Source organism: Bombus fervidus, chromosome 7 (assembly GCF_041682495.2).
Source record: "Bombus fervidus isolate BK054 chromosome 7, iyBomFerv1, whole genome shotgun sequence".
Taxonomy (NCBI): Eukaryota; Metazoa; Arthropoda; class Insecta; order Hymenoptera; family Apidae; genus Bombus; species Bombus fervidus.
In genome coordinates this window covers 16,302,075-16,311,284 of record NC_091523.1, presented here as the reverse complement: position 1 = coordinate 16,311,284, position 9,210 = coordinate 16,302,075, and the positions used below count along the sequence as shown (strand labels likewise).

General features: G+C 35.1%; 2 protein-coding genes across 10 annotated transcripts in view; both read left to right on the top strand.

The window, feature by feature from the left end:
• Nucleotides 1-212: 212 nt before the first annotated feature.
• LOC139989209 (transketolase-like protein 2) lies at nucleotides 213-5,646 on the top strand. Of its 2 annotated transcripts, none has more exons than XM_072007344.1 (8): nucleotides 213-433; nucleotides 2,857-3,002; nucleotides 3,091-3,280; nucleotides 3,407-3,641; nucleotides 3,726-3,869; nucleotides 3,945-4,118; nucleotides 4,201-4,416; nucleotides 4,479-5,646. In XM_072007344.1, exons 1-8 carry the CDS (start codon nucleotides 327-329, stop codon nucleotides 5,148-5,150), a joined length of 1,884 nt encoding a protein of 627 aa, XP_071863445.1. In that variant the 5' UTR covers nucleotides 213-326; the 3' UTR covers nucleotides 5,151-5,646. The 2 variants fall into 2 exon arrangements, with proteins under 2 accessions (XP_071863445.1, XP_071863446.1); XM_072007345.1 differs by lacking the exon at nucleotides 213-433 and adding an exon at nucleotides 1,838-2,005.
• A 290-nt stretch (nucleotides 5,647-5,936) lies between these two features.
• Nucleotides 5,937-9,210, top strand: part of LOC139989197 (uncharacterized) — a 56,399-nt gene continuing 53,125 nt past the window's right edge. For 2 of the 8 annotated variants that reach the window (XM_072007305.1, XM_072007307.1), the window contains exon 1: nucleotides 5,937-7,308. In XM_072007305.1, coding sequence (XP_071863406.1) covers nucleotides 7,207-7,308 — 102 coding nt within the window. In that variant the 5' untranslated portion in view covers nucleotides 5,937-7,206. The remainder of the gene's footprint in view (nucleotides 7,309-9,210) is intronic. The other 6 variants (XM_072007299.1, XM_072007303.1, XM_072007304.1 and 3 more) reach the window with 4 other exon arrangements.

Genomic DNA, 9,210 nt, shown 5'->3' with positions numbered 1-9,210 from the left:
CGTTAAAATGCTCTTTTAAATTTATAAGTAGCACAAAAAATTATTAATAGTACACGCGTTCTAATCTTTTTTATAATAAAAAAAATTAGGATTATTATACGTACTATCAAAATCAATACAGTGCCATCTAGGAACAATACGAGAATATGCTTGGAATTAATCGCGCTCGAATCCAGGGTTTGAATTCTTCTCTATATTGAAGCTAGATCGTGCTTGCGCGAATTCTACTTGTTGCTCGGAAACACGTTTCGTGGTCAGCATTTATCCGAAGTTTTCTTAAAAGATTATTACAGTTTTAAAAAGCCGTTACATCGTACAAGAAGAGAATGGCAAACTATCACAAACCAGAATCGAAAACCATTCTAGAATTGAAAGATATTGCGACAAAGTTGAGAATTCATTCGATCAATGCCACACAAGCCAGTAAATCCGGGTATGTGTGATATCCTATGTTATAATAGCAATACCATTAATTAATTGTTCATTCTATAAATTTCTTATAAATCAACGTAGATCGATGCACCCTTACTAATTTTCGATCATCTTTATATTTAAGTTCTAATAAAGTTTGAACACTTGTAAAATCACGCGCGAAGATTATCTCAATGAAAACAGCATGAAAGGAGAATGTTTGCTTTAGAATCAATTATGTTATACAATACATGCATGATTTTTTTCTATTTGATATTCGATACTTAATTACTATTCGATAGTTTTTATTATTTTTACGTGATATGATCTTAATTTTTTTTCTTTTTTTTTTTTTACATGTCCCGTTCTTCCGAGTTATCATATTTAATGTTATATCACTTTTTTACATCTTCTTACATTATGTTTCATGGATCAAGGTAGTTTTATTATTGCACTTCATGTTTATGCATAGAGTTTATATCTATACGATAATAAAAGACTATATTTTAAAATTGTTATGAACTTTCACTTTTAATGATTATTGATCAAAGTGGGATAAAATATTGGAAAAATTTTCCAGAAAAATCTAATTTTGGATAAATAAGTTTTTTAGTATATTTTTTCTTGAAAAAGAAAAAAGGCTCTATAGATACCTAAAACCTATCATATTAGAATTATCTAAGTTTCGTGTTAATCATAAATTATACCTTTATATAATTAACAATAACAATACTTTGAAGAATGGCCGGAAATTGTCGCATCATTGCGCTTTGTGTCTTGTAAAAAAAATATTCAAACTTTTTAGAAGGACAGTTATAAAAATAGACAGGAAATCATACCATGTTTTCTTATGACTTATGCAGAACAGTCGCATAGTCAACACGTGCACAATACCAAAATGCACGCTATGAGGTAGTTACGTAATAAACATACGATAGTGTTGAAGAATCAAGAGCACATAGAATGTTGAAAGAGCTGGACACACCATATAAAATTGTTTACCCCCAAATATGATAAAAACGATTGCTACATAGTCTGAGAATTTGATTTGTCTATTATTCGTCTTTTCACGACATCTGTAACTTTTATAATAGAGTTCATGGAATTGTCAAAAATTTCCTTTACTATATTATTATTTTAATTAACAATTATCAATCAATCGCAATTAAATTTTTCTCCATTGGTGTCCAAAAAAACGTTATTAATTAGTACGTTTGAAATTTTCTAAGGAAACGGTGTTGACTAAAGATGGTTATTATAAACCAGATATTCTTGCTATCGGTATGGTAGTTGTAGCGATAGTACGAGTTCCAAAAGAGTTCGTATCCATGAAACGTGAACGTGTCGATTTTGAAATCTACGATAGTCGGTGTGGAAGAAAGTAGGGAGCGCGCAGTTACTCGCGAGTTGCGAATTATTGTGTTCCATGTCCCTTAGTCAGTCCCTCAGTTGCTATTGAACGTTCGGTGGAAAACGACTTCCGAAATTCTCTATAGTTTAAAATGGTGCGTGATACAAACATGGAAAAACTCCAAGACCTTGCGACCAGGCTTCGTATTCAATGTATTCAAGCAACTGAGGCATCAAAAAGCGGGTATGATACGAGTAAAATGTTACTCCTAAGTTTTTACAATCGCTTTGACGAAATCGAAATACATACCATATCTTCCTCGTATCTTATTTATTTTAAAACCTCGTTGTCGTCGATAGATTTGTATTATCAACACGCTGATCGAAAAATTTTCTTTGTAATTTTTCCTAATATAATTACATGTGAACAAATTTAGTAAAAAAAAAAAAAAAATGATTATACTGCAGGAAATCAAAATTTTGCAATGATTAATAACTTATTACATTAAAATTAAATAATTATAAATTAAAGCGTCCTTGTAGGTATACCTTAACGTTTAAATATGTTCGCTATCAACTCGAAATAAGCGATTGATAGTGCTTTAACGTTTATAACATAATTGTAGGTAAAATTAAAATATGAAGAACACAAGAACACATAATATATAAAAAACAATACATTTAATTAATAATCTATTTAATAAGATTTTTATATTATTCCTACTTTGTAGTTCACGTTATTTAATCAAAGTAATTTAAAGAAGTAAATTTTGCTGATAAATTAATTTTAGTATAAAAAAATATAATAGAAGAAGAAAGAGAAATTTATTCTTTGCAATGCAGTTAATGATTAGTGCCTTTTTTGCATATAGATCGTATTACATAACTACGATTTTTAATGATCATTCCGATATTCAACGATCGTATGATCAAGATTGATATCCTGTATGACCTTTGAAGATAACAGTTTATGCTTACGAAACTTATAATTACACGTTCTGATAATCTTCGTAAACTCGGTGTATTCAAATTATTCTTCATTGATACCATTATGAAAATTTTCTAATCTTGTATATTTTTTTTTACTTTACATAGACATCCAACATCATGTTCTTCTATGGCAGAGATTATGTCCGTTTTATTCTTTCACACAATGCGTTACAAAGTATCGGCACCGCGTGATCCAAACAGTGACAGGTTTGTACTGAGCAAAGGTCATGCAGCACCTATCCTTTATGCAGGTAAATATCTGAAATTTATGCGCATTAATTAATTCTTATGAAGTTACGTCAAATTCCGAGGCAACTAATAATATTTATGTGGTTACAGCATGGGCCGAAGCAGGACTTTTCCCAGCAAGTGAATTATTAAATTTAAGAAAAATTGATAGTGACTTGGAAGGACATCCCACTCCAAGACTAAACTTTGTTGATGTGGGAACTGGTTCTTTGGGACAAGGTCTTTCAGTTTCTGCTGGAATGGCCTACGTAGGAAAAAATTTTGACAAAGCAAATTATCGGTGTGTTGATATTGAAATAAATACCCTTTATTGTTTGTTTTAAATTGTTTTACATAAAGCTACGTAGTACTTATGTTTTCAATGTATGATAATAATTATATGAATTATTTATTAATGTTTATGTAGCGTATACTGTTTGATTGGTGATGGAGAAGCAGCCGAAGGATCAATATGGGAAGCACTTCACTTTGCTTCTTACTATAAGTTGGATAATCTTTGTGCTATCTTTGATATTAACCGTCTGGGTCAAAGTGAACCAACATCTCTTCAACATAATATGGAAGTCTATCGCAAAAGACTCGAAGCTTTTGGTTTCAATGCATTGGTGGTTGATGGTCATGACGTAGAAGAGCTGGCCAAGGTTTGTTAGGAAAAATACATGTTCACGTATAAATAAATATTATTTATGAATATAAGAAATTTAAAATAACATTTTATTTATCAGGCCTTCCATGAAGCACAAAATACAAAAGGGCGACCTACTGCCATTCTAGCAAAGACGTTTAAGGGCAAATATTTCCCTAATATTGAAGATCAAGAAAATTGGCACGGAAAGCCACTTGGCAACAAAGCAAACGAAGTCATTCAAGTAAGGATTGCATTTCCTACATAATAAAAATAATTTTACATTTCTCTTAGAGATTAATAAAATGTTCAATTGTAGCATTTGACTGGAATGTTGAAAAATCCTGGTCCTCTAGGATTGCATCCTCAGAAACCATTAGTCAACGATGTTCCAGCCGTAGATCTTAGTAATATTAAATTAGCATCGCCTCCGAATTACAAATTAGGAGAACAAGTTGCTACCAGATTGGCTTATGGTACTGCTTTAGCTAAGGTTTGTATCCTTTTCCTTCAGTTAAGCGAGTATAATGCATTTTGTTGTTACCTGTGCGTTATTGTTATATTTTTTGATTTAGCTGGCAAAGAACAATCCTCGCGTCGTTGCTCTGGATGGAGACACAAAGAACTCTACGTACGCAGAGAAAATCAAGACGGTTGACCCAACTAGATTTATCGAAGGATTTATTGCTGAGCAGAATGTTGTAGGAGTAGCAATCGGTGCAGCATGCAGAGACAGAACAGTCGCATTTGTATCTGCGTTTGCTACTTTCTTCACTCGTGCCTTTGATCAGGTAAAGTATGAAAATGTGAATAGAAATAACGAATATGTTATTTCATACTTTTGATTTTGCAGATTCGAATGGGTGCTATTTCACAAACGAATGTCAATTTCGTTGGTTCTCATTGCGGTGTTTCGATCGGAGAGGATGGCCCTTCGCAAATGGGTCTGGAAGATATAGCTATGTTCCGTACAATTCCTGGTTCTACCGTTTTTTACCCAGCCGATGCTGTTTCTGCGGAGCGTGCCATTGAATTAGCAGCTAATACAAAGGGTATTTGTTTCGTACGCACATCTCGTCCTGCTACGGCAGTTATATATGAAAACGAAGAACCATTTGCCGTTGGCAAGGGCAAAGTGGTTAAATCTTCTCCGAAAGATCAAGTTCTCGTTGTTGGAGCTGGTGTAACTTTGTACGAAGCACTTAAAGCTGCTGATGAATTATCTAAAGTAGGAGTAAATGTTCGAGTGATCGATCCATTTACAATTAAACCACTTGATGCTCAATTGATTGTAAAGAACGCCAAAGAAGTTGGGGGTAGAATCGTTACTGTTGAAGATCATTATGAGGAAGGTGGCCTAGGGGAAGCAGTTCTTTCGGCGGTTGCTCTGGAAAGAAATATTGTAGTTAAGAAGCTAGCTGTTACTGAAGTACCACGTTCTGGCCCTCCAAATGTGTTGTTGGATAAATATGGAATTAATGCAAACAAAATTGTTGTTGCGGTTCAAGAAATATTGAAATTGTAATCGTAGTGATTATATAAAGGTACTGGTATCGTTTTGATGTTAAAAAAATTACACAAAATCAACTGCCATATCGAAATGTACGCAAAGCTACATAATATTTCGAAAAACACACATATGAGAAAAACAGTGCATTCCGTTTGTAAGCATTTACCGTACGTTTAAAACGTCGAAAATTTTGTTCTTGTTATTATATTAGAGAAGATGGTAGAAAAAGATTGTTCTTCTTTGTACATATACGTTTCAAAAGAAAAATATTAGACTTGAAAATTGTATCAAATTTTGATACTGAAGAAATATAATTTTATATGAAAGTTTGATACGTATACTGTTTATAGATTAACGCTATTTTGGAATTACCATTCTACACATAAGTAAATAGATATATCTGCAACAAGAATTTTTTATTAACTTTATCGATACCTACTACCTCAGACGCACAATTTTTTGATGTTAAATGTTATATTAAATACAAATAAAAGTTTTATGAGGACGTAAATATGTTATTCCTGTTATCGAATACAGTAATATATACCTATATGCATAGACGACTAACAAAGAATAGATACATCATTACGCGAACAAAGAAGACAGTTTAAAAAATTGCGCGCAAATTACGATAGAAGGAAGTTTCAGCTCCAAGAAATTGGAAGAGAAAAGATTCGGAGGTAGGAAAATCCCTAGACGATGAAATCAGTTCGGTAAGAATGGGATTGTGATTGGTCGAGAAATTGTATAAAGGTTATGGTGAGAGACGAATAAAGAGAAAGATAACAAACGAGAAGAGACAGCAGCGCCACAATTCCCTGTTAAACAAGAAACGTCAACCATTCCCTGTTCTTCGTATCGGTGTCTGGATTGCCGTTCGCTATCCAAATATCCAGGCTAGTACGGTCAAGTTGCATATGTGTATGTGCGCGCAGGTGTCTCCCTCGCTCTTGATTCTGGTTGTTGGGTTATACGTAGTAGAGTATTGCGTGTACATAGGTGAACGGTGGCACGTGTATGCATGTGTTGGAGGTATACACGCGTGTGCGTTTCCCGTTCCGCGATTCGCGTATCCCGAAAAGATGGCCGCCATGAAAGCGTACGGTTGTGATGTTGACGTCGTTCACAGCAAGGCCGCGTCACGTCCTCGAAAAGCGTGAAAAGAAGGTGATTATTCGAATGCTTCCACGACTCTCATGGTGCTCTCTAACGAGAACGCGGTATAGCGAGAAAGTAGTTGATAATTGGAAACGCGAGTGCGGTGTTCGTAGGATCCCTCTCGCAGTGTTCGACGAAAACGACGAACAGAAGAGAGAAGAAAGAAGAGAGGGAGGACGAGCGAGGAACGTGCCCTGTAAGGGGTTGAAAGGAATCGTATGTGACAGAGAGAGGAGTGGACGAATAGCTTGTCGAAGAGCGGAGGTAAGAAGAAAGGAAAGAAGAAAAGTAGGAAAGCGCGTGGAGAATACAACAGGGTGATACACGGAAGTTAGTGATAGGTAGAGAATCGCGGGTGGTTTATGGTGTCGCGAGTGAAACAAATGCGTGCGCGTCTAACGCGAACAAGCCTCTCTCTTGCCAACGATATCCCGGTCAACCTGTTTTTCGCATTTCCTTCGGGCTGCCTTTTACGTGTGACTCGAAACATTGTGTCAACGAGGGACGGCCATATTAATCCGTAGCCCCCGCCGTCACACACATATTCCAACAATCTTAACTCCTCGAGGTGGTGCCTCTAGTTTTACGATATTCGCTACATTTTTACTGCGTATCCTATGTTGCGACCAATCCTCTCTTAACCGTGTCGTGTCGTGTCGTATCGTGCTGTGCTGTTTCGTGTAGTGTCCTGCCGTGTCGTGTTGTATCGTGTCGTATCGTGTCGTGCCTTGCCTTGTAGCACCGTACCGTACCGTACGTATCGTGCCGTGATTCCTCAACTACTTGGATGTACGCGTAAGATAATGTCCAAATTTTCACCGGATGACAGTGCATGCACCTAGTGCATGGACGGTGGTACTAGTGCGTACGAGGAATATAAACGACCGGCACTACGTGAGTTCTATGCCACCCGATGTTCATGTATCGTTCCGAAACAACTCACCGGTTCTCCACCACTGTGTCTATCCAGTTTACCAGCAGTACCACCCTTCCTAAATTCTCTACTATCCGCAGAGTAAGTAAATCAAATACATTTTTCTATGTATCTTTATGTTTTTATTTCTTTATTTACCTTGAATAACGTACAATGGGAGGGAGGAAGGGTATACCTTGTATAAGCCAAGATTATACAAGTCAGAAAAATATAGCGGTAATCATTTTGACTCGTAGCACTCACAGTGGTTAACGTATGTAGGATCATTATATGTATTTCAAGCCAGTATTTTATAAAACAGCCTGTTTCAAAGTTTACGCATAGAAGATATCTGTTAGTAATACATGCATTTGACAATGACCAGACGATAAGTTTTTCCTTAAACCAATGTGAATCTTTAATAAAGCGTTTAGATCTTAACTACTTTTTGAATGCTGTTTCGCTAGTTTATATATGTTATATTTCTGTGGGATACAGATTCATGCTACGCGTGCTATATTATAAAGAATGATTTATTGGATTAAATAAGTTAAAGCGACATTTAGATTCTCTTTCAAAATTACAGACAAGTTGTCAGAGAAATTAAGTCTTGTCATAATAATCAAAGATATAGTTTTGCTTCAAAGACAATGTACCGTCTTGACTACTTTATTAACTTTACAATGGTACATAATAAACTACTTTATCAGATGTTTTGCTTGGTAATATGTTGAACAAGTGTTGTTATTCAAGATGATAAAACAATGGGAGGAAGCAACAGACAACATAACCTCATCTTGAAGTGACAGGAAAACAAGGTGTCTGACTTAAGCAGATGTAATAATGTTATAAACATTTAAGAATAATAGTAATCGTAATTATCATCCACGAAGTTATCAATACCTGTTATTATTAACTTTAGTTTTTCTAGAATGTATGTTTATATACAAATACAAATAGTTCTGTACATTTCATTAAATATTACTAGAATGAAATGGTAAATACAAAAAACATGGAAACGAATGTACAAAAGTATGTATATAGCAAAGATGAAAATAAGCTTAAGACAATATTTTCAAAAAAAGATAAAAAGATAAAATGGCGAATTACTTTCGCTTCCTCGTTGTGACGAATACGAGCTAGGTCGAAAGAGAAATAATAGCATAGGAGAATCAATTGATCACGTTTGTCATGTAAGTAATTTTTAAGGTAAAAAGACAGTTTCGTGGTGATTAATCATTCCCCTCGTAGCAGCTCGGCCTATTTAATAGCGTGTTCCAGTGGCCTGTCGCTCGGCCTTTTTTATACCGGTTTCAAAGGCGGTCGAGTGTACTTGGTATTTCGTAGCAATGTGTCGTTACGATGATACCGTGCGAGATTTTTGCCAGTATCTTTTTTCTTTTCTTTCTTTCCTTTTTTCTCTTCTTTTTTTCTTGAAAACACATACGAATATACGTATATCGTTTCGCAGTTTCTCATTCGCGATTGCAAGTTTTTGTCACGTTCAGTATCATCGTGCCCTAGCGTGGTTCGTGGTCTCGCTCTTAAAAATTACTGTCGACTAAAAGTCTGAGTATTCGAGTCAGTCAGGTAGCAGGAAAATAGATGATCGTTTTTGAAGTACATACTCGTATCGGCGTACGACAGACAGCATTATTAAGGTACTTAAGCTCGGACTACTAACTTGTAACTCGCAGTTTGCATAAATGAATAAACGTAATTGACAAGTTTCTCCTAGCTTGAGAAAAACGTTTTAGCGGATTTGATTTTTCGCCAAACATTTTTTCTGTTTGAGAAACTTTAGTATTTTACGACGAATTTCTCCTGCTTCAGAAGATTCTGTCACTCGCGAACAATTTTTTCGTATTAAATGAAGATCTTATCTTTTGCAAAGAACGTTTTCTCTTTCGAAGAGTTTGCTTTCTTCGAGAATCAGGTTTTTTCAGTTTGACCGAGTAAACTGCTTATAAAAAAAAAAAAAAAAAAAAAAAAGCGGATTAACGT